The following is a 24759-nucleotide window of genomic DNA, read 5'->3' as shown; positions in this document are numbered from 1 at the left end:
AACAACCCAAGTAATCCATATTCCTCAGCTGAGAACATGAGAACCACCAAACGAGGAGAAAAGAGGTTCAATGAGTGACAGGACATGACTCAGCAGCTGACCTTTGACCTCATGTGTCACATGGTCTATGAATGTCTCACCTGCAGCAGGTAAATAAATCATGTACTGACTCACTAACACACACAAATCTCAATGTGCTCAGTACGTAGTAAGTACTAACTGAAATACTTTGAATTAATTTGCACTCATCAGTCTCCACTCATGAACACGAAGAGGAACCAGGGTTCTTTAAGAACAGTATCATGTCGTTCTCTGTAGTACCATGATGAGGATGTTCTACCTGTCTGTGGTGTTATTATTTACATATATATATATATATATATATATATATATATATATATATATATATATATATATATATATATATATATATATTTGTCTCTCTATCTATCTGTCTGTCTGTCTGTCTGTCTGTCTGACGTTCTACCTGCTGAGATGTTTGTTGTCGGATGAATTCCAGAAGAGAAGAACTCGGCGAGGATCGAGGAAACGAAAACAAAGAGAGATGAAGCTCAGCGGGATGAAGACCATGAGAGTTTAGAAAGGTCAGGAGGAGGTTTGAGAGAGTAAACAGATAATTATATCATGTTTATATCACCCCATCTTATTACAGCTGTCTAGATTTAGAGTTATTGATTATCAACTCATTGATCTTCAAAATCAGGCTGAATGTCTTCCATAGAGAGAGAGAGAGAGAGAGAGAGACTACGCTCAACCATTAACGGAGAAACAAATGATTGTTAAGCCAAGAACAAAAGAAAGAGATGGAGTCAGTGATGTTCAATGTCTGTGGACCATTCACCAGAGAGAGAGACAGATAGATAGAGAGAGAGAGACAGAGAGAGAGACAGAGAGAGAGAGTTGGTACTGACTTTTCTTTTCCTCTTAAAGCCATCCACTGGTCCACCTGTCCGTCAGTCCACCTGTCTGTCTGTCCACCTGTCTGTCTGTCCAGCCCTCCAGTCGTCCGTCAAACTGTAAGTACATTCTCTCTGGTTCTTTTCATTCTTTGTACTGAGCTGCATTAATCCTTTAAGAACTGTCACCAGACTCCATTCAAATATTTCACATTTTTAGAGTTCACTATGAAACCACTGCTGAGCTTTCCTGTTGACTTTATGTACCATCACTGAGAGAAGAGTAGACCATGAGATAGTTCAGAGGAGGTCTGGAACAGTTAGGAGGAGGTCTGGAACAGTTCATAGGAGGTCTGGAACAGTTAGGAGGAGGTTTGGAGCAGTTAGGAGGAGGTCTGGAACAGCTCAGAGGAGGTCTGGAACAGTTCAGAGGAGGTCTGGAACAGCTCCGAGGAGGTCTGGAACAGTTCAGAGGAGGTCTGGAACAGTTAGGAGGAGGTCTGGAACAGTTCAGAGGAGGTCTGGAACAGTTAGGAGGAGGTCTGGAACAGTTCAGAGGAGGTCTGGAACAGTTAGGAGGAGGTCTGGAACAGTTCAGAGGAGGTCTGGAACAGTTAGGAGAGTTTATAGGAGGGTGACTGAGGGAAATGAAGCTCTAAAACTGTGAACAGGAGTTTCTGTTGTAATTGTTGTTGTTTTTAGTGAGTCGCCTTCCTGAGGAACCATTGGACCAGAACTCTTGGTTTATCACTGTGGTTCTGGATCAGAACTTCTTGTGACTGAAGAGTCCAGTTGTGTTTCTGGAGAGAAGATGGGCTTTGCTGACCTGCTGGAGGAGGTGAGACAGTTTACTGAACTACTTCTGTGTACTGCATCGTGTACTCTGATCACTGAATCGTGAACTTTGATCACTGCATCGTGTACTCTGATCACTGCATCGTGTACTCTGATCACTGCATCGTGTACTCTGATCACTGCATCGTGTATTCTGATCACTGAATCGTGTACTTTGATCACTGCATCGTATAATCAGATTACTGTCATTTAATCTTTTAATGCATCATGTACTATGGTCAATGTAATCATAAAATCTGATTACCGCTTCTTCTAATCTGAGTACTGCATCTTTCAATCTGATAACTGTGTTATGTAATCTGATAAATGTGTTTTATAATCTGACTACTGAGTCTTGTAATCTGATTATTGCATCATATAATCAGATTACTGTGTCTTGAAATCTGACTACTGCTTCATGTAATCTGACGACTGCTTCATGTAATTGGATTACTGTGTCTTGTAATCTGGTTACTGTGTCTTATAATCGTTACTGCTTGTGATGAAGGTGTGTAATGTAACCCCCCCCCCCTACCATGGACAGGTGGGCGGGTTCGGCAGGTACCAGTGGCTCCATGTGACTCTGATCAGTTTACCTGGTTTGTTGATGGCGAGTCAGAACCTGCTGAATAACTTTGTCTCAGGAATCCCCGGCCACCACTGCAGCCTGCCGGCCAATCACAGCCTCTACAACCTGTCTCAATACCAGGTAACCTGTCTTCACCTGTCAGATGAGCCAATCAATCAGCTCAGTGCCACGATCGATCAATGTGATTGGTTGTTACAGGTGGAGGAGAAACAGTACATCAAAGCTTTTATCCCTATGGACTCTTCAGGAACTAGACTGGACCGCTGCAGGAGGTAATCGTTGACTTCCTCTCCGTGTTGCATTGTATTGATGATTAACGTCCCTCTGACATCACTTCCTGTTTGTTCAGGTATGTTGAGCCTCAGTGGCAGCTGTTGGTCGCTAACAACAACGCTAATGTTAGCATGCTACAGACAGAAGGATGTTTAGACGGATGGACATTCGACAGCTCAGAGTTCCTGGCCACCACCGTCTCCGAGGTAACGAGAAGAACGAAGTAGTAATACTCAAGGAGTATCACTACGACCAACTACGCCCTACTACCTCCTAAAGTACCACTAGGAGGTAGTATTGATACTTCAGGAGGTAGTAGTGGTACTTTAAGAGGTAGTAGTGGTACTTTAGGAGGGAGTAGTGGTACTTCAGGAGGTAGTAGTGATACTTCAGGAGGTAGTAGTGGTACTTTAGGAGGGAGTAGTGGTACTTTAGGAGGTAGAAGTGGTACTTTAGGAGGTAGTAGTTATACTTCAGGTGGTAGTAGTGGTACTTTAAGAGGTAGTACTGTGGTGTAGTGGAGAACAGGGTAGTTCTCCAATCAGAGGATCGGCGGTTCGATACCCGGCCTCGGCAGTCGATGTGTCCTTGGGCAAGACACTTAACCCCAAGTTGCTCCTGAAGGCTTGCCATCGGTGTGGACTGGATGTTGCATGAATGTTAGTCAGAGTCTGATGGTGGCACCTTGCATGGTAGCCTGTCATCAGTGTGTGAATGGGTGAATGATATGTAATATACTACTGACTGTAAGTCGCTTTGGATAAAAGCGTCTGCTAAATGACTGTAATGTAATGTAGTAGTGGTACTTTAGGAGGTAGTAGTTATACTTCAGGCAGCAGTAGTGATACTTCAGAGGTAGTAGTTATACTTCAGGCAGTACTAGTGGTACTTTAGAGGTAGTATTGGTGGTACTTTACAAGCCAGTAGTGCTACTTCAGGAGGTAGTAGTGGTACTTTAGGAGGTAGTATTGGTGGTACTTCAGGAGGTAGTAGTGGTACTTTAGGTGTCACAGTTCTTCCTCCATACTGTCAGTAGTTCCATACTCCCTGTCACTGTCTCACTCACCTAATTTGCTCACTCTGTTCACCTGCCTGTCACTCTCTCTCAGTTCACTCCGGCCACTCCCAGTTCCACTTCCAGCTCACAGCCCAGCCCCCTCTCTCTCACCACACTCTCCCTCACTCATCTAATCAGCTTCATGCAGTGCACCTGTCTGCCACACCCACCTCATCAGCACAATCCCTCTCACCTGCTCACTCTGCTGCACCTACACCCTGCAGTATAAATGCCCCACTCATTCACACACTCGCTGCCAGATCGTTCGTTGTTTTCGTGCTACACTTTCCAGCAATTTCCCGTGGACTGATTTCCCGTTGCCGACCCTGCCTGTCTGGACTTCCCTGCCTTGCCTGTGCCCCGGTCAACGTCTCAGCCTTCTGTCCCAGACCACGGTATTCCTACCTTGCCTCTGCCCCGGTTAACAGTCTCAGCCTTCTGTCCCAGACCACGGTATTCCTACCTTACCTCTACCCCGGTTAACCGACTCAGCCTTCTGTCCCCGACCACGAGATTAGCCTCCGCTTCCTCTGGTTTCCGTCTGCCTGATCCCTTGCCTGTTTCCCACTGTGAGTCATATCCTGCCTGTGTCTGCTGTGTTCTCAGCTTCAAATAAAGCTCCAGAACTTTATCTGTCTCCTCGTCGTACTGCTCTTGGGTCCACACACCAACCGTGACAGTACGATCTGGCCACGACATGGACCCAGCGTTCGACACCTCGTCACAGGCCCGGTTCGGGTTCATTGAAGAGGCGCTCCAGAGACGCGAGACCAAGGTTGTCACCAACACCGCTGATGTTCGTCACGCCCTGGCGAGCAGCAACCAGGCCTGGACTGCCCTGTTTAACCAGGTTCAGCAGCTCATGACAGCCATTTCGCAGACCTTCGCTCAGCCTGTTCCTAAGCTTGTCTTGCCGGCTTTCCTGACTGTGCCTGTCTCGCCGGATATCCAGACTGCGCCTGTCTCGCCGGATATCCAGACTGCGCCTATCTCGCCGGCTATTCAGACTGCGCCTGTCTCGCCGACTTTCTGGCCGCTGCCTGCACCTCCTGTCCCGCCAGCTTTCCAGCTGATGCCTGTCCAGTCGGCGTTCAGGCCGACCTCTGACCCTTCGGTGTTCCGGCCGACTCCTGTCCCGTCGGCGTTCCTGCCGACTCCTGACCCGTCGGCGTCCCGGCCGACTCCTGGTTCAGCAGCTCCCGGCCGACTCCTGGTTCAGCAGTTCCGGCCGACTCCTGTCCAGTCGACGTTCAGGCTGACTCCTGACTCATCGGCGCCCCTGCCGTTTCCTGTTCCGTCGGCGTTCCTCCCGGCTCCTGACTCATCGGCGCTCCTGCCGACTCCTGTTCTGTCTGCGTTCCTGCCGACTCCTGACCCATCGGCGCCCTGCCGATTCCTGTTCTGTCTGCGTTCCTGCCGACTCCTGACGCATCGGCGCCCCAGCCGACTCCTGTTCCGTTGGCGTCCCGGCCGACTCCTGACCCGTTCCGATTCCTGACCCGTTGCCCGTTCCGGTCGTCTCCTGACCCGTAGGCGTTCCGGTCAACTCCTGACCCGTCGGCGCCCCGGCCGACTTCTGTCCCGTCGGCGCCCCGGCCGACTCCTGTCCATTCGGCGTTCTGGCCGACTCCTGACCCGTCGGCGTTCTGGCCGACTCCTGACCCGTCGGCGTTCTGGCCGACTCCTGACCCTTCGGTGTTCCGGCCGACTCCTGACCCGTCGGCGCCCCTGCCGATTCCTGTTCCTGTGCCTGTCACTCTCTCTCAGTTCACTCTGGCCAGTTCCACTTCCAGCTCACAGCCCAGCCCCCTCTCTCTCACCACACTCTCCCTCACTCATCTAATCAGCTTCATGCAGTGCACGAGATTAGCCTCTGCTTCCTCTGGTTTCTGTCTGCCTGATCCCTTGCTACTTCAGAAGTTAATAGTCGTACTTTAGGAGGTAGAAGTGGCACTTTAGGAGCCAGTGGTGGTACTTTAGGAGGTAGTATTGGTGGTACTTTAGGAGCCAGTAGTGGTACTTTAGAGGTAGTATTGGTGGTACTTTAGGAGCCAGTAGTGGTACTTTAGAGGTAGTATTGGTGGTACTTTAGGAGCCAGTAGTGGTACTTTAGAGGTAGTATTGGTGGTACTTTAGGAGCCAGTAGTGGTACTTTAGAGGTAGTCTCTGAATGTGTCTCTCTCTTTCAGTGGGAGCTGGTTTGTTCTCTGCGTCCTCTGAAACAGATGATTCAGACCATCTACATGGGCGGAGTTTTAACTGGAGCCATTATCTTCGGAGGTCTTTCCGACAGGTGAACCTCGCCTGTTCAGACTGCAGACACACAAATATTAACATTAAAGTTTTGAACCAGCAGCAGCTATGAAGCAATGTTTTCATCACCATTTGAGCTCCATATTGTCTGTCCTTCAACCTGTCCACTAAAGTCAAATCATTAAGAATCTCCCTTTCTGTCCGTCTCTCTGTCTGTCTCTCTCTCTCCCTCAGGTTTGGGAGGCGGTCTATCCTTATATGGTCCTACCTGCAGCTGGGTATTCTGGGTTGTAGCTCCGCCCTCTCTCCTTCATACTCCACCTACTGTATTTTTAGGTTTTTGAGTGGGATGGCGGTGTCTGGCATCATCCTGAATGGAGTCTCACTGAGTACCTGTCTACCTGTCTGTATGCCTGTCTGTATGTCCAAGCTGATGATGTGTCCTCAGAGGTTGATCAACATGTCTGTCTACCTGTCTGTCTCCAGAGGTGGAGTGGATCCCGACCAAAGAGAGGACGTTAGTGGGCACGCTCTCCTCCTTCTTCTTCACCTTTGGTCAGATGATCCTGGCGGGGCTTGCCTATTGGCTGAGAGACTGGAGGAAGTTACAGGTGGTGGCCTGTGCCCCCATGTTCCTGTTCTTCAGCTACAGCTGGTCTGCGGAGACTTTCAAAGTAAAAGTGTCTAATCTTTCTGCTCCCTGATTGGGCGGGGATTTCTGATCTTTCTGCTCTCTGATTGGTCAGGTGGTATGCAGAGTCGGCTCGTTGGTCGGTTCTGAACCGTCGGTCTGAGGAAGCGTTAAAGAATCTTCATCGAGTCGCTCGAATCAACGGGAAACCAGAGGTTGTGGACAAATTAACCCTGGAGGTAACCTGTCTGTCACCTGTCTGTCACGTATATAAAGATGTGTGATAGCCAATCAGAAGCTGAGATCAGTTTCATGTGACCTGCAGGTTCTGCACTCGCACATGAATAAGGAGATTGAGTCGAGTCATTCGAGGTTCACAGCGTACGATCTGCTGAGGACCAGAGGGATGAGACGGATCTCCATCTGTCTGGTGGTCGTGTGGTCAGAAATACTCCTGCTCTACTACCTGCTTTACTCCACTTGTGTTAACTTGAATACTTGAATACAATTTTAGAAAAGCTTCTGGTTTTGAGAGATTCACAAATTAGTCATCCACAGCAATTTGGGAGGGAAATGCATATATCATCTGGGTCCAAAGAAGAGCAAGTTGAATCCAATGGGGATATATAGTTATATGAATGTCATAGTGCTCTTTATTTAATTTAATAATCAATTCTATAATGAAAATGGGATTATTAATGCAACATATCGCCCAAACTAACTAACTTCTCAAATAGTGGGATCACACTAGAGGAAATACATAAAGGCGCATTTAATTAGAGGACATCTGTAATTAGTTCCTTAAGTCCCCTAATATTTAGAATATTTTAAAGTGTCTGTCAAATATGCTTTCATAATGATATATTATAAATACACATCCAACCTCTCCCTACATCTGTAGGATCACAAAGCTAGCAGGTACCTGATCAGTACAGTTATTGAACATCTTTCAGGTTCCCTCAATAATAGAATGAATAACTAGAGTTTCATGGAGTGTTGGTGGATTATTAAATAATGTAAAATAAATCATGACCATCTCCTCTGTTGGAAGATCAAGACTACAAGGAAGGTAAAACTTGCTTGTTTTTTGTTTTTATTCAAGAGAGCCTGTGATTGGATGAAAGTGATCTTTTGGAGTATCAGTTAATTTGCTCTGGTTTTGATGTTATGTTTTTAAAAGCCATCAAGGCCCCACTTTAATGTTTCTGGCTGTTCTCATTCAGCATTGCTAGCCATACCTATGAAAATAACTACGCTGTACTTCATGTATATCCCACAAAATCATGTAATCATGAACCAGGAAGTATAAAGACTGCAAAAACCTCGGCAGGACAGTAGGAGCGGAGGTCTTTCCCTCTTGAGACAGCTGTTCGATTCCCGTGAGACATGACTCATTAACACTAGTCCAGTAGTTATATTAACCCAAACCACCATCTTTTCCGAATCCTAACTAAATAGTTCTGTCTAAAACTTAACTAAGTATTTCAGGATGTTTGCATGCTGTGCTTGAAATTAGTTTTATGTAAGAGTTAAAAGACAGATCCTGATCTAAGATAACTCCGAGGTTCTTAACGGTAGTGCTGGATGCCAGAGCAATGCCATCTAGAGAAACTATATCGTTAGATAATTGATTTCGAAGGTGATCTGGGCCTAGTAGAATAACTTCAGTTTTGTCGGAGTCTAACATCAAGAAGTTGCAGGTCATCCAGGTTTTTATGTCCTTAAGACATGCTTGAAGTTTAGAGAACTGGTTGGTTTCGTCTGGCTTAATCGATAGATATAACTGGGTATCATCTGCATAACAATGAAAGTGTTTTCTGATAATATTCCCTAAAGGAAGCATTTATAAGGTGAATAAAATCAGTGGTGTTATATATATATATATATATATATATATATATATGCTTTATTATAAAGGAGATCTGGAAAGAAACCTACCTGTTCACCCGTATACCTGTCCACCCCTATACCTGTCTACCTGTTTATCAGCAGTGTGTCTTCCTCTGCAGGTTCTCCACCAGTTTTGCATACTACGGTTTGGCGATGGACCTGCAGAAGTTTGGGGTGAGTCACCTGAATAGCATAATGCTAAATGTGAGCTTCCTGTGCACCTCGTCCACCTGATACTAGCTGAGGTTAAGATAATTTGGGTTTAAAGGTAGAGAATGGAAACGTCACAACGATTTGTAAGCAGCCCCTTCTCATTCGAGTCTATCAGCGTCTGTTACAGATGGCCACGGTGTCTTTAGCATCTTTAATGGACGCAATGGACTTTAAGGTAACTATGATGTAAACCCGTCCATCTTTATGAGACGCTCAGAGAAAAGGCTACATGACTGTGAAGACGTAGTCTAACCACCAAAAAAACAACACATGATGGACGGGAGGGGAATTCAATTCAATGCAATTTATTTTGTAAAGCCAAAAATCACAAGTCTGCCTCAGAGGGCTTTACAATCTGTACACATACATCCTCTGTCCTAAGACCCTCACATCCTCTGTCCTAACACCCTCACATCCTCTGTCCTTAGACCCTCACGTCCTCTGTCCTTAGACCCTCACGTCCTCTGTCCTTAGACCCTCACATCCTCTGTCCTAAGACCCTCACATCCTCTGTCCTTAGACCTTCACGTCCTCTGTCCTAAGACCTTCACGTCCTCTGTCCTTAGACCCTCATGTCCTCTGTCCTTAGACCCTCACGTCCTCTGTCCTTAGACCCTCACATCCTCTGTCCTAAGACCCTCACATCCTCTGTCCTTAGACCTTCACGTCCTCTGTCCTTAGACCCTCACGTCCTCTGTCCTTAGACCCTCACATCCTCTGTCCTAAGACCCTCACATCCTCTGTCCTTAGACCTCCTCTGTCCTTAGACCCTCACGTCCTCTGTCCTTAGACCCTCACATCCTCTGTCCTTAGACCCTCACATCCTCTGTCCTTAGACCCTCACGTCCTCTGTCCTTAGACCCTCACATCGGCACAGGAAAAACTCCCCTAAAGTGGACGGTTCAAACAAACAGAGGTTAGAGTCTGAATGCGATGTTGAGTTATTTTGAAGTTGTTAATGATGTTGCGATTTTTTAAAAACTTTTTTTTATACTTGTGTTAAGTTATTTTACATTTAGTTAGTTTACATTCATATTTTAAACCAACCATGATTTTTTTTCCTTATTCAACTAAGTGGTTTTGTTTGTACGTGTCTAGAATTCTACATGTTTACCTGCCTACATTTCTACCTAACCCTAACCTGCCTACATGTGTATCTGTCTATATTCCTACCTGTATACATTTCTACCTGTTTACCTGCCTAACCGTGTACCTGTCTAGCTATCTATCTGCCTACCTGTCTACCTGCCTCATGTTGAGGTTTTGTTCACTTTGGTTTAACCCTTCATGTCCTTCTATTGGTTGTGTTGGTTGTTCCAGGTGAGTATCTACCAGATACAGATCATCTTTGGAGCTGTTGATTTTCCCGCCAAACTGATGGCTCTGGGCATGCTCACTTACCTGGGGAGGAGAGTCTCTCAGGCCACCTGTCTCTTCCTGTCTGCCCTCATCATCTTTGCCAATATCTTCGTCCCCACAGGTAAAAAAAACCTAATAATTAATATACAATTGTACACACGAATAGACATTATACACACAGTAATACACACTTAAACGCATCATAAAACACAATAGCACACACAGGTAGCAAATGAACAATTATACTATAAGCCTTTACATTTTGTCTGTGCGATTAAGAAGGACATCAAAATATGTTTTCTAAGTTTTGTTTTTGTCACATGGTTAAAAGTCGTAACCCTCAGGCTATACAACAATTTACCACACCTTTGTACTTCTATGCTTTTGACGACCCTCAGTGACAATCATAACCATCAGCTCGTTATTATACGATATATAATGTATGTACTAGTTATTTCATATTACACACACTGTTGATAAAATAGCATAAATCATATTATTACTCCTAATCAGTTAACATTATTAACACACAGATATGCAGACCATCAGGACCGTGTTGGCGTGTCTCGGTAAAGGTTTCACTTCGGCCTCCTTCACCACCGTCTACCTGTACACCGGAGAACTCTACCCCACCGTCATCAGGTGAAATACACTGCTGTTCAGCAAGGCATGTCTTTACTGTGACACACAGCTGTGTATTATCAGCATATAGATGGAGGACACGTTTACGTATGTCTTTACTGTGACACACAGCTGTGTATCATCAGCATATAGATGGAGACATGTTTACGGATGTCTTTACTGTGACACACAGCTGTGTATTATCAATGTTTACATATGTCTTTACTGTGACACACAGCTGTGTATTATCAACATATAGATGGAGACATGTTTACATATGTCTTTACTGTGACACACAGCTGTGTATCAGCATATAGATGGAGACATGTTTACGTATGTCTTTACTGTGACACACAGCTGTGTATCATCATCATATAGATGGAGACACGTTTACGTAGGTCTTTACTGTGACACACAGCTGTGTATTATCAGCATATAGATGGAGACACGTTTACGTAGGTCTTTACTGTGACACACAGCTGTGTATTATCAGCATATAGATGGAGACATGTTTACGTGTGTCTTTACTGTGACACACAGCTGTGTATCATCAGCATATAGATGGAGACATGTTTACGTATGTCTTTACTGTGACACACAGCTGTGTATCATCAGCATGTAGATGAAGGACATTTTTACGTATGAATGGATCCCTTCTCTCCGAAGTGTCAAGCGACAAGGCGAAAACGTCCTACATCAACCGAAATATAACATGATATTGAATAAGATCATCGTTTGATCTTTGATTGTTTGTGTGTGTTGATGTTTTCAGGCAGACAGGAATGGGCTTCGTGTCCACCATGGCAAGAGTTGGTAGCATGGCAGCCCCTGCCGTCCTCATCCTGGACGAGGTGACATTGCTGATCAAAACCTTATTAACAATCATAAATTAATAGATTAATATTTAGTATTTTAAAACATATCTACTCCTCTCCGCCTGCCTCTGTCTATCTGCTTCAGCTTCGTTGTTGCTAATGTTAACAGTACTGATGGACTACATTTCCCAGGTATTCCCTGCTCTGCCCAGTGTGGTGTATGGGGGGGCGGCAGTGTTGGCGGGCTGCTTTGCCTGCTTCCTGCCGGAGACGCTTGACGTTCCGCTGCCCGACACCATTGAAGACGTGGAGGAGAGATGGTGAGCTAACCGCTAACAATAAGCTTCACTAGCGGTGTTAGTGTTTGCAGTGTAAGCTTTATTAGCATCATTTGCTTTGTTAACAGTGTTAGCTTCTTTAGCATCTTAATTCAATTCAATTTATCTCATAAAGCCCAAAAACACGAATCACAAGTTTGCCTCAGAGGGCTTTACAATCTGTACACATACGACATCCTCTGTCCTTAGACCCTCACATACTCTGTCCTCAGACCCTCACATCCTCTGTCCTTAGACCCTTCTATCAGGATGGACAGAAGTTAATAGATTTAACCAGAATGAACAACATAACAGAGTTACAACACATTCAATGTATATGACATAAATTATTCCTATAATAGCCCTGTGACAGACTGGCGACCTGTCCAGGGTGTACCCTGCCTTCGCCCATTGACAGCTGAGATAGGCTCCAGCACCCCTGCGACCCTTAACTGGATAAGCAGGTTACGGAAAATGGATGGGTGGATGGATTCCTATAATAAGAGTAGTAAGCAGAGTAATGATGGAAAAAATGAAGACTACTTATAATAAAAGCAGCAATGGATATAGTAGAATTATAATAATGATATAGGGAGTAGTAATAGTAATGTGACTAATAATAATAATGATATAGGTAATAGTAATGTGACTAATAATAATCGTGGTAGTAGCAGTGGGTGTCAGAAGGGTCACAGCAGGAGGCACGACCACATTTTGAACTTAATTTGCATTGTTATCTTCATTAGCATCATTAGCTTTATTATCAGTGTTAGCTTTGTTAACAAGCTGCTGCAGAGCTAGTGACAATGCCGTTCTTAATCAATACGTATAAAATAAACAAACATCAATAACTTTCTGTGGTGTGAAGGTCTGGAACCAGCCCTGCCCCGCGACAAGAAGAAGGCGTGTCTTTGAAAGAGGGCGTGGACTTTGGTGGCAGGGGTGTGGTCTCAACTGAAGGGGTAACTTTAAAAGAGCTGAAGGAAGCAGAAGGGACAGGACTGAACGCCCTCTGACCAATCAGATGGCTGGACTGGACCTAGACCAATAAGATGGCAAGAGGGAGCCGCGACCAATCAGACGGCTGGAGTCATTAATGACAAAATAAGAATTTTCATGTCCGGAAAACATTTTTTTCTGAGAAAGATTTAAAGATCTTTTAAATCAAACTAAATAAAGAAACTCAGATGTTTGATTATAGATTATTGATTAAAGTTAAGTTAAGACACAGCAGTGATGTTGTTCATAATGATGAATCAATAATCAATTACAATGCAACACACAAATAAACTAAATATAAGATCATTGTTGTCTGTTTTGCAAGCTGTACCTACCTGAATCACATGACCAAGAGCAGCTTTAGGTTCTTCCTCTCTCCCAGCATTAACAGTGGTGAAAGAAAAATGGTCTGTACTCAGATCTTATAGTAAAAGTACTAATACCACACTGTCTAAATACTTTTGTTAAATCTCTGAGATCTCTGTTTGGTTCTTTTTTGCACACCTGAAGCAAAAAATGTCAATGTTCATCGTGTGACATAATATTCGTCAGCAGTGAGGCACCTCCACAGACGTTTATTAAAAAGAAAACCTTCAACATGACTTACTAGTAATGTGACTAAAAATAAAAATGGTGGTAGTACTGTGTCAGCCGGGTCACGGCAGGAGGCACCACCACGGTCCAGGTACCACTACGGTTCATGGAAACCTGTGAGGCGAGAAGGCACAAAGACTGAAAGTCAGTAATGTGCATAAGTTGGACATGAACACATAAATATGGAGGGAGAGAGGAGCTCAGTGTATCCTAGGTAGTCCCCCGGCAGTCTAGACCTATAGCAGCATATCTAGGGGCTGAACCAAGAGAAACCTGAACCAGTCCTAACATAAACCTGAACCAGCCCTAACTATAAACCTGAACCAGTCCTAACTATAAGCGCTATCAAAAAGGAAGGTCTTAAGCCTGCTCTTAAATGTAATGAGTGTGTCTGCCCCCCGGACTGAAACTGTAAGTTAGTTCCACAGAAGAGGAGCCTGATGACTGAAGGTTCTGACTCCCATCCTACTTTTATATACTCTAGGAACCACAAGTAACCCTGCATTGATGGAGTGCAGCTCTCTAGTTGGGTAATATGGAACTATAAATTCCTTAAGATAAGACGGTGCCTGGCCAGTTAGAGCTTTGTAGGTAAGTAGAAGAATTTTAAATTCTATTCTTGATTTAACAGGGAGCCAGTGCAGAGAAGCTAATACTGGAGTAATATGATCTCTTTTCTTAGTTTTTGTTAGAACACGTGCTGCAGCATTCTGGATCAACTGTAGAGATTTAAGAGACTTATTAGAGCAGCCTGATAAGGAGTTACAGTAATCTAGTCTAGAGGTAACAAATGCGTGAACTAGTTTTCCCACATCGCTTTGAGACAGGAAGTGACTGATTTAAAATGTTACGTAAGTGAAAAAAGTCTGTCCTTGACAGATCCTGATAACCAAAGATAACTCTGAGGTTCTTAACGGTAGAGCTGGATGCCAGAGCAATACCATCTAGATAAACTATATCATTAGATAATTGATTTCCAGTACAATAACTTCAGATTTGTCTGGGTTTAACATCAGGATTAAGACATTAAGACATGCTTGAAGTTTAGAGAACTGGTTAATTCCATCTGGCCTAATCGATAGATATAACTGGGTATCATCTGCATAACAATGAAAGTTTGAGTGTTTTCTGATAATATTCTCTAAAGAAAGCATTTATAAGGCGAATCAAACTGGTCCAGGAACAGACCCTTGTGGAACTCTGTGACTAACTTCGGTTTTCATCGAGCTTTCATTGTTTACATATACAAACTGAGATCGGTCTGATAAATACGACTTAAACCAGCTAAGTGCGGTTCCTTTAATGCCTATTAGATGCTCCAGTCTCCATAATAAGATTTGATGGTCAATGGTGTCAAATGCAGCACTAAGGTCTAACAATACAAGTACAGAGACAAGTCCTTTGTCTGATGACATCAGAAGGTCACTGGTAGTTAATAATAATAATAATAATAATCAATCCTTTATTAGTCCCACAATGGGGAAATTATTTCTCTGCATTTAACCCATCCCGGAGGAGCAGTGGGCTGCAATGAAGCGCCCGGGGAGCAACTTGGGGTTAGATGTCTTGCTCAAGGACACCTCGGCATGTTGCCGGTAGAGGGGCTTGAACCACCAACCTTGTGGTTACGGGACAAGCGCTCTACCTCATGTGCCACAGCCGCCCTAGTTTTCACCAGTGCCGTCTCTGTGCTATGATTCACTCTAAATCCTGACTGAAAATCCTCAAATAAACTATTGTAATGCAGAAAGTCACACAGCTGATTGGCAACTGCGTTCTCAAGGATCTTAGAGAGGAACGGAAGGTTAGATATAGGTCTATAGTTAGCCAACACCTCTGGATCAAGAGTAGGTTTCTTAAGAAGAGGTTTAATTACAGCTAGTTTGAAGGCCTGTGGTACATGGCCCGTTAGTAAAGACAGATTGATCATTTCTAATAAAGAATTGCTAATTAAAGGTAAAACTTCCTTAAGCAGCCTAGTCGGAATCGGGTCTAAGAGACAGGTGGAAGGTTTAGACTTAGAAATAGTTAAAGTCAATTGTTGAAGGTCGATGGGTGAAAAGCCATCTAAATACATTTCAGGTTCTACAGCTGTTTCTAAGGTTCCTGTATTTGAGGATCGATGGGTACTGGTTGAGGGCAGTAGATTATTTATTTAGTCTCTAATAGTTAGAATCTTATCATTAAAGAAGTCAACAATGAGATATTAAATATATTTACTAATCACAAACAATATAAACATTTTAAACACATTAAATGTCATAGTTTCTGATGCCCTCTAAGCTTTGTCATGAACAAAATCTTTGTTTTAATGATTGATTTTATGTTTAATTACATTATACACACACACACACACACACACATGCACACACACTGTGTAATAGTTGACAAAGATTCAGTAAAAAATCCCTTTTTTATAAAACACCAATTTTGAAGAGAAACAGATTTATATGGTGTGATATTCTGGTAGTTGAGAAACAGTTGTACAGTTTAGCCAGTCACCTATTCAGGTATTATTAAAACAACAACAACCATAACTCATTATAAAATGATGCGCTAATTATTATTATTTCTGTCTGAGCGAAGACAATCATCACATTTTATCCTTATTATCATGCCACTTATATTGTTACACATTTTATGCAAAAACCGCAGGGAAAAAAAATGTAATATATGTTTATATTAATGGGATGGAGTAAAACAATCTTATTTATAAAGGGAGCTTGTTCTCTGGTGGGACATTTCAGCCTCTTGTTTTATTTAATGACTTCTCTTTTATCTAACATGCTATTCATTTAAATACATTTACATTATTTTCCATCAATATAGTTTTTTAATAAAAAAACATAATTTAGGGGTGTCACTCCAAAGGACAGAGATAAAACCTTTTAGAAATATATGAATGAAAAGAGCAACTTCTATTTACTACAATAAACATCGGATAAATAAAGTCTTAAAGTCACTATACTGTGATGAATGCCTCAGACTTTAAATACAAATATTTTATTCATTTATTTTTACTCTATAAAAGTCATTATTGATTGAACCATTGGTTGAGACAATCACTCCATCGGACAAAAAAATCTAATAATTAAGCATTTTTTTCTAACAACCGAAAACACAACAAAGAGACGTTTAACCATTTACTGCATTTTAATTAAAGACTGCATGTATATATATACAGCAGGTAAAATAAGTATTGAACACGTCACCATTTTTCTCAGTAAATATATTTCTAAAGGTGCTATTGACATGACATTTTCACCAGATGTTGGTAACAACCCAAGTAACATGACAATAAAAACCTGTGCAATACATTACACATTACACTGTGCAATAATAGTTAAAAAAGTTAAAAATAGTTAAAATAGTTGTTTTTTTCTCTGTCTGTAAATATAATATTTTACTTATTGTTTTCTTTGAAACAATTGTACCTGCTAATCCTTCTGTAACCAATGCCATCAGTATGTTTTACAACAATAAGGTTGTGAAGGTCTTGAGAGAGCTCTTTGCTTTTACCCATCATGAGATGTTTCTTGTGTGACACCTTGGTAATGAGACACCTTTTGTAGGCCATCAGTTGGGACTGAACCAGCTGATATTCATTTGCACTGACAAGGGGCATGATTGCTTTCTAATTACTGATAGATTTCAGCTGGTGTCTTGTCTTTCCATGCCTTTTTGCACCTCCCTTTCTTCATGTGTTCAATACTTTTTCCCTGTGTCATCCATTTTATTATAGATAACTTAATTTCTGAAGGTATTTGTTTGGTTTTCTTTGTATGTATGGATTACTTGGGTTGTTACCGACATCTGGTGAAAATTTCATGTCAATACACCTTGAAAATTTCATGTCAATAGCACCTTTAGAAATATATTTACTGAGAATGTGTTCAATACTTATTTTACCCGCTGTATGTATGTATATATATATATATATATATATTATGTCTATGTATGTATATATATATTATGTCTAATGTATATTATGTCTAATGTAAAACTGTTTCATATTAATTGATCTGAGAATAAGGAACTTATCTTCACCTGAAGATAAAACATTTTAATCGATCATTGTCTGATTGGTGTTTAAATATAATGTCTGGTCAAAATGTTTTGTTTCATCTGTTTGAAATGAAGCTGTTGTGAAGCCAGATCAGAAACACTTTATCGATCAGCAGCTTTTGATTGATCATTCATTGATTGATCAGACACTGATTGATCATTCATTGATTGATCAGACACTGATTGATCAGACACTGATTGATCATTCATTGATTGATCATTCACTGATTGATCATTCATTGATTGATCATTCATTGATTGATCATTCACTGATTGATCATTCACTGATTGATCAGACACTGATTGATCAGACACTGATTGATCAGACACTGATTGATCATTCACTGATTGATCATTCACTGATTGATCATTCACTGATTGATCATTCACTGATTGATCATACACTGATTGATCAGACACTGATTGATCATTCATTGATTGATCATTCACTGATTGATCATTCATTGATTGATCAGACACTGATTGATCATTCACTGATTGATCATTCACTGATTGATCATTCACTGATTGATCATTCACTGATTGATCATTCATTGATTGATCATTCACTGATTGATCATTCACTGATTGATCAGACACTGATTGATCATTCACTGATTGATCATTCATTGATTGATCATTCACTGATTGATCATTCACTGATTGATCAGACACTGATTGATCATTCACTGATTGATCATTCACTGATTGATCATTCACTGATTGGTCTTTGGCTCTCGGTTGTTTGGGTTCTTGTACAGATAGACGCCTCCCCACGGCGTCCTGACGCGTCACGTCCTCTGACCGCTCGTCCAATCAGAGACGACGCTTTGCCTCTTTGTGTTTGAGTGACAGAGCTTCCCACCAACGGCAGTGCGCCTGCGCAGGAGGCGTCGTCCGGGGGGCGGGGCCAGGAGCCGCTCGGCAGCACAGCGGAAGAAAATGGCGGCCGTGGCTGCAGAGCCAGCAGCGGCGGTTCCGACAACAAACCCCGCGGACACGGACGACGACGGCCCGGCACGACCCGGACCGCCCGGCCCGGGTCTCCCCGGAGCCCCGCAGGACCCCGACAGGCGGCGGGAGGCCGGCCCGGAGCCGCTGCTCCCCGGGAGGAGGACGCCGAGGCCGGGGAGCAGCGCCGCCGAAGGCCGCTCCAAGAGGACCGGGAGGACCGGGAGGACCGGGACCCGGAGGACCGGACCGGCCCGGGACACGTGGACCGGGACCCGCTCCTCCGTGAGGACCCGCAGCCCGCAGCCGTGGTGCCGGTCTCCGTCCCGGACCCGCCGCCCGTCCCGGAGGCCGGTCTGTCTCTGGAGGAGCCGGCCGGACCCACGGACGGACCGGGACCGGGACCCGGTGGAGCGCAGGCCCGGGGAGGACCGGCTCTCCGGGGGGAGGACCGGCTCTCCGGGGACCGGGACCGGGACCTGCGGGACTCGTCCCCGCCCTGCCGGTCCCCGAAGAGGCGGCTGATGACGGAGAGACCCGGGGAAGCCTCGTCTCGGTCGGATCCGGGTCCGGGTCCCGGTCCCGTTCCCGGTCCCGGTCCTGGAGCTCCGCTGCTCGCCTCCGTGCCGGACCTGAGTCCCGGGTCTGAGGTCCGGGTCTCCCTGGACCACGTGATCGATGACGCGCTGGTGGTGTCGTTCCAGAGGGGGGGGAAGGTGTTCTCAGGGGTTCTGATGGACGTCTCCAAAAGGTACTGATCCACCTATTGATCCACTTATTGATCCACCTATTGATCCACTTATTGATCCACCTATTGATCCACCTATTGATCCACCTATTGATAGTTATTGATCCACCTATTGATCCACTTATTGATCCACCTATTGATCCACCTATTGATCCACCTATTGATCCACTTATTGATCCACCTATTGATCCACTTATTGATCCACTTATTGATCCACCTATTGATCCACTTATTGATAGTTATTGATCCACCTATTGATCCACCTATTGATCCACTTATTGATAGTTATTGATCCACTAATTGATCCACTTATTGATCCACTTATTGATCCACCTATTGATCCACCTATTGATAGTTATTGATCCACTAATTGATCCACTTATTGATCCACCTATTGATCCACCTATTGATAGTTATTGATCCACCTATTGATCCACTTATTGATAGTTATTGATCCACCTATTGATAGTTATTGATCCACTTATTGATCAACTTATTGATAGTTATTGATCAACCTATTGATCAACTTATTGATAGTTATTGATCAACTTATTGATCCACCTATTGATCGTTATTGATCAACTTATTGATCCACCTATTGATCAACTTATTGATCCACTTATTGATAGTTATTGATCAACTTATTGATCCACTTATTGATCCACTTATTGATCCACTTATTGATCCACTTATTGATCAACTTATTGGACCTTATTGATCAACTTATTGATACTTATTGATTAACTTTACTGATAGTTATTGATCAGCTTTACTGATAGTTATTGATCAACTTATTGATACTTATTGATTAACTTTACTGATAGTTATTGATCAGCTTTACTGATAGTTATTGATCAACTTATTGATACTTATTGATTAACTTTACTGATAGTTATTGATCAACTTTACTGATAGTTATTGATCTCCAGCAACTATGATCAATAACGTGTCACAGTGTCTCAGTGCAATCGATCAGGGATCAATCGATTACTGGAGGATGTTAATAAGAATAATAAGAATAATATAAACAAAGACTCTCTTCTAGAGTCTCGTCTTTCACGACTCTGATGATGTTTCTTCTACTTTGTGGTGTCTCTTGAGTCTCTAAGGTTCTCATCCGTGTCTTTAGGTTCGGACCGTACGGTATCCCCATCACTGTGTTTCCCCGACGGGACGACCAGAGTCGACCTCCGGCGTCCGTGCAGTCTCCGCCAGCGACCATTGTGGACTCCTCCACCAAACAGGAAGACGTCTCTGTGAGCCCCGTGTCCCAGGCCCCCCACCAGCCTCACCCCTGGACCTCCAAACCGCCGCCGCTGTTCCAGGACGGGGCGCCGTACCCGCCTCCTCTTTTCATCAGGGACACCTACAACCAGGCCTTACCTCAGCCGCTGCCACGCAAGATCAAGCGGCCAAAGCGGCGCTACCGCTGCGAGGAGCCCACCTCCATCATGAACGCCATCAAGCTCCGCCCCCGCCAGGTGCTCTGCGACAAGTGCAAAGGTGTGGTGGCGTCGGGCGGGCACAGGGAGTCACGGCGTGGCGATCTGAGGGGTGAGGAGGCGTCGCGGCGACGGCGACCGGCTGAGGGACCGATATCCTCCGAGGTCAAACGGCTGAGAAGTGAGGACAAGGGAGGACGTTCAGCCGCACGCTCATCATCAGGGATACGTGTGTCACCTTCATCTTCCTCTCGCCGAGTCCTGAGGGGTGTGGCTTCATCCTCACCGCCATCCAGCCGCATGTGTCTGAAGCTGAACCCTAAGAAGGTTCTGGCCAAAGGTCCTGCTGTTGACTGCTCCGAAGCACGGCAGGTCCTCAAGAAGCTAGCGAGGAGTCCACAGCCGCCGCCGGATCGCCGACCCAAAGACCAGAACCAGAACCAGGGTCAGAGCCAGAACCAGGACCGCACCAAGGCCGTGACCCGAGCATCTGCCCTGCAGAACCACAACCAGAAGGTGCACTTCACTCGCCGCCTGCAGCATCTCAGCGGCGGCGCCGTCGGCCCGAGCTCCCCGCCGCGCTTCCCCCGGATGCGCCTCAAACCCCAAAGGTATCGAACCGACGACAGCGTGGCGTCCTCTTCCTCTCCCCCTCCGAAACAGGCCGCTCGCTCCTCGCCTCCCAAACCTGCTTCAAGCCCCACCCCCACACCAGACCCACCCCAAGACCTGCCCCCTCCCCCAGCCACAGCACTTCCTCCAACGCCGCCCTCCACCTCCTGCACCTCCACGGTTGAGCTGCAGGAGGTGTGCCCTCGGGGAAGGAGGGGGCGGAGCAGGGAGAGGGAGGACACGATGGGCCGGTAGTAGAGCCGCCTCCCCCCTGCTCCTCCTCCTTGGACTCCTCTCACTCAGAGTGCAGCTCCACAGAGACCTTTGACCTCCCCCTCCCGGAGACCCGCACTCCTCCTCCTCCTTGTCAGGGCCTCTTTGTCCCTCCTCTTCCTCTCCCCCGAGCCGATGGCGAGGAGACGCAGGCCGGTGTTGAGGAGGAGGAGGAAGAGGAGGGAGGTGACCTGAAGCGGCGTCGTAAGTCTTCCACGTCCTCCTCCTCGTCTTCGTCCTCCTCGTCCTCGTCCGTCTTCTCCAAGTTGGTGTCCAAGTGTTCGCTCCCCGACGGTCGGACGGTTTGCGTCGGTGACATCGTCTGGGCGAAGATCTACGGCTTCCCCTGGTGGCCGGCGCGCGTTCTCGGCATCACGTTGTCGCGGCGCGGCGACACGGGTCTGGCGGTGCGGCAGGAGGCGCGGGTCTCGTGGTTCGGTTCCCCCACCACCTCCTTCCTGCCGCTCACCCAGCTGTCCCCGTTCCTGGAGAGCTTCCAGTCGCGCTTCGACAGGAAGAGGAAGGGGCCGTACCGCCGCGCCATCGCCGAGGCCGCTAGCGCAGCCAAACAACTCACTCCTGAAGTCCGGGCGCTGCTCACCCAGTTTGAGACGTAGCATCAGCTGCCACTGCCGCCACCTCCCTTCCTGCCCTGCCCCCTGAACACATGTCCCGCCCCTCTGCCCCACCAATAACAGGAAGTGGGAGGAGCCTGTCCTCAGACTGATACCTGTCTGTCAGAGACGGACGCAAACAACGCTCGTGTTTCTGTTTCCTCTTCTGAGGGGAGGGGGCTTCTCATTTACCTGTCGGTGTTCAGGGGAGCAGTGGGCGGGGCTTTTCTCTGTGGTCACCTCCCCCTGTATTCACAGAGGTCCTCAGTTTCAGGCAGGTGTCGTGATCTGTTCACACTACACACTCAGCGTCGTTCAGTCGCTTCCATGATGTCATAGTGATGTCATCAGACTACAGGCTCAAATGAAAGACGCTATCATGGTGCATTGTGGTTAATGTCAGATCCAGGGTCTCTGATTGGCTGACAGCTTCATCACAACACTAAACTAAAGGTACTCATGGGTTCTCTGGGTTCTGCTGAGGAGCGTCACACTGAAAACATTCCTCAGTTCACAACGACAAACTGTGAAACACAAAGTGTTGTTCAAACTGAGGTCGCAGGTCTCAAACAGGGTCCAGAGCTGAGCGGTCCAGACTGTCTGATCTTTGTTGATGAGAGTTGATCAATACAGCAGCTGATTAGGGATCATATGGGTCCCCATAGTCCAGGACACCAGGTCCCTCTAGTCCTGTATGGGATCAGTTCTCTGTAGTCCTGTATGGGATCAGTTCTCTGTAGTCCTGTATGGGATCAGGTCCCTCTAGTCCTGTATGGGATCAGGTCTCTGTAGTCCTGTATGGGATCAGGTCCCTCTAGTCCTGTATGGGATCAGGTCCCTCTAGTCCTGTATGGGATCAGGTCCCTCTAGTCCTGTATAGGATCAGGTCTCTGGTTCATTTTTGATTAATCAGACCCGATCTGTTTGAGATCCTGAAGCCTCATTTTATCGACATGATACAGAAACAGGGCGGATGCTCTGATGATGAAGATGATGATGATGAAGGTGGGTTTCCCTCCCATCCAGCCGTCAGACTCTCTTTACCGTCTGTTTGCAGATCAGAGATCCTGAACTGAGACTTTGGGGACAAAATAACGGAAACATAAAACGTGTATGGTTTTTTTTCTTCTGATGTTTTAAATCTATTAAAAAACTGTAAAAAGTCTCTTTGATTCGTCGTCATTGACCTCCTCACTCTTCTTCTGTGGTGGTTTCACTGTAGGAGTCTCAGCGGTACCTTGCTCAGCAGACCTCAGTCAGATTTTCTCACCTGCAAACAGATGTTTGGTAAACGGGTCTCCAGAGCGGTTTTTACACAAACGTCTGCAAGCGTGAAAAGAATTCATGTTTTTAATCTTCTACTGTAAATAGAAATCAGATACAGTCAGGTACTGGATGAATACTGAAATATACCATCAGGTACTGGATAAATACTGGGATAAAAAGTCAGGTACTGGATAAATACTTAGACATACAATCAGGTACTGGATAAATACTGATTTATACGGTCAGGTACTGGATAAATACTGATTTATACGGTCAGGTACTGGATAAAGACTTAGATATACAGTCAGGTACTGGATAAATACTTAGACATACAATCAGGTACTGGATAAATACTGATTTATACGGTCAGGTACTGGATAAATACTGATTTATACGGTCAGGTACTGGATAAAGACTTAGATATACGGTCAGGTACTGGATAAAGACTTAGATATACGGTCAGGTACTGGATAAATACCCTATGTATAATGAGGTACTGCTTATGTCCTGGATGGGACTTATTCATCATCCCCAGAGGTCAAAGGTCAGCGTATCATAATATATATATATTGATATCTTGGATATTGATCATAGTTTATTTTTATTTGTTATGTACTGAATAGTAAATATAAAACATAAGAAATTATTGAATAAAATCTATTATTATTTAATAATAATAATTAAGCCTTTATTAGTCCCACAATGGGGAAATTATTTCTCTGCATTTAACCATCCCGGAGGAGCAGTGGGCTGCAATGAAGCGCCCGGGGAGCAACTTGGGGTTAGGTGTCTTGCTCAAGGACACCTCGGCATGTTGCCGGTAGAGGGGTTTGAACCACCAACCTTGTGGTTACGGGACAAGCACTCTACCTCATGTGCCAAAGCCATCATCACCATCATCATCATCACCACCATCATCATCATCACCACCATCATCATCACCACCATCATCATCATCTCCATCATCATCATCATCTCCATCATCACCATCATCATCACCACCATCATCATCATCTCCATCATCATCATCATCATCATCATCATCATCATCATCATCATCATCATCATCATCACCATCATCATCATCATCACCATCATCATCATCATCATCATCATCATCATCATCATCATCACCATCATCATCACCATCATCACCATCATCATCATCACCACCATCATCACCATCACCTTCATCATCACCATCATCACCATCATCATCATCATCATCATCATCATCACCATCATCATCATCATCATCATCACCACCACCATCATCACCATCATCATCACCATCACTGACACCTTTCTCCCTCTCTCTCTGATGTCATCGTCAGTGACACCTGTCTCTTCCCCGATGACATCATCAGTGACACCTGTCTCTCTCTCTCTCTGCAGCACAACTCTGAAGAGCTGCTGATGCTGAGAA

General features: G+C 44.9%; 2 protein-coding genes across 3 annotated transcripts; both read left to right on the top strand.

Moving 5' to 3' along the window:
* Nucleotides 1-1638: 1638 nt before the first annotated feature.
* Nucleotides 1639-13063, top strand: oatx (organic anion transporter X). 2 transcript variants are annotated; one of them, XM_054625724.1, is made up of 15 exons: nucleotides 1639-1755; nucleotides 2296-2460; nucleotides 2539-2612; nucleotides 2690-2819; nucleotides 5860-5963; nucleotides 6158-6312; nucleotides 6410-6578; nucleotides 6670-6793; nucleotides 6880-6995; nucleotides 8564-8618; nucleotides 9978-10137; nucleotides 10550-10658; nucleotides 11410-11488; nucleotides 11645-11772; nucleotides 12638-13063. In XM_054625724.1, the coding sequence occupies exons 1-15, from the start codon at nucleotides 1729-1731 to the stop codon at nucleotides 12783-12785; spliced, it is 1743 nt and encodes a 580-aa protein (XP_054481699.1). In that variant the 5' UTR covers nucleotides 1639-1728; the 3' UTR covers nucleotides 12786-13063. The 2 variants fall into 2 exon arrangements, with proteins under 2 accessions (XP_054481699.1, XP_054481700.1); XM_054625725.1 differs by lacking the exons at nucleotides 1639-1755; nucleotides 2296-2460; nucleotides 2539-2612; nucleotides 2690-2819 and adding an exon at nucleotides 3955-4123.
* Nucleotides 13064-14206: 1143 nt separating this feature from the next.
* Nucleotides 14207-23226, top strand: pwwp2a (PWWP domain containing 2A). Its single transcript, XM_054626272.1, is given in 4 exon segments — nucleotides 14207-14213; nucleotides 18277-19129; nucleotides 20256-21385; nucleotides 21388-23226. Coding segments are annotated over 4 exon segments (2673 nt in total). The 3' UTR covers nucleotides 22071-23226.
* The last annotated feature ends 1533 nt before the right edge of the window (nucleotides 23227-24759 follow it).

Source organism: Anoplopoma fimbria, chromosome 24 (assembly GCF_027596085.1).
Source record: "Anoplopoma fimbria isolate UVic2021 breed Golden Eagle Sablefish chromosome 24, Afim_UVic_2022, whole genome shotgun sequence".
In the NCBI taxonomy this organism is placed as follows: Eukaryota; Metazoa; Chordata; class Actinopteri; order Perciformes; family Anoplopomatidae; genus Anoplopoma; species Anoplopoma fimbria.
Note: the sequence above shows the minus strand (reverse complement) of the source record. Positions and strands in the feature narration are given on the sequence as shown.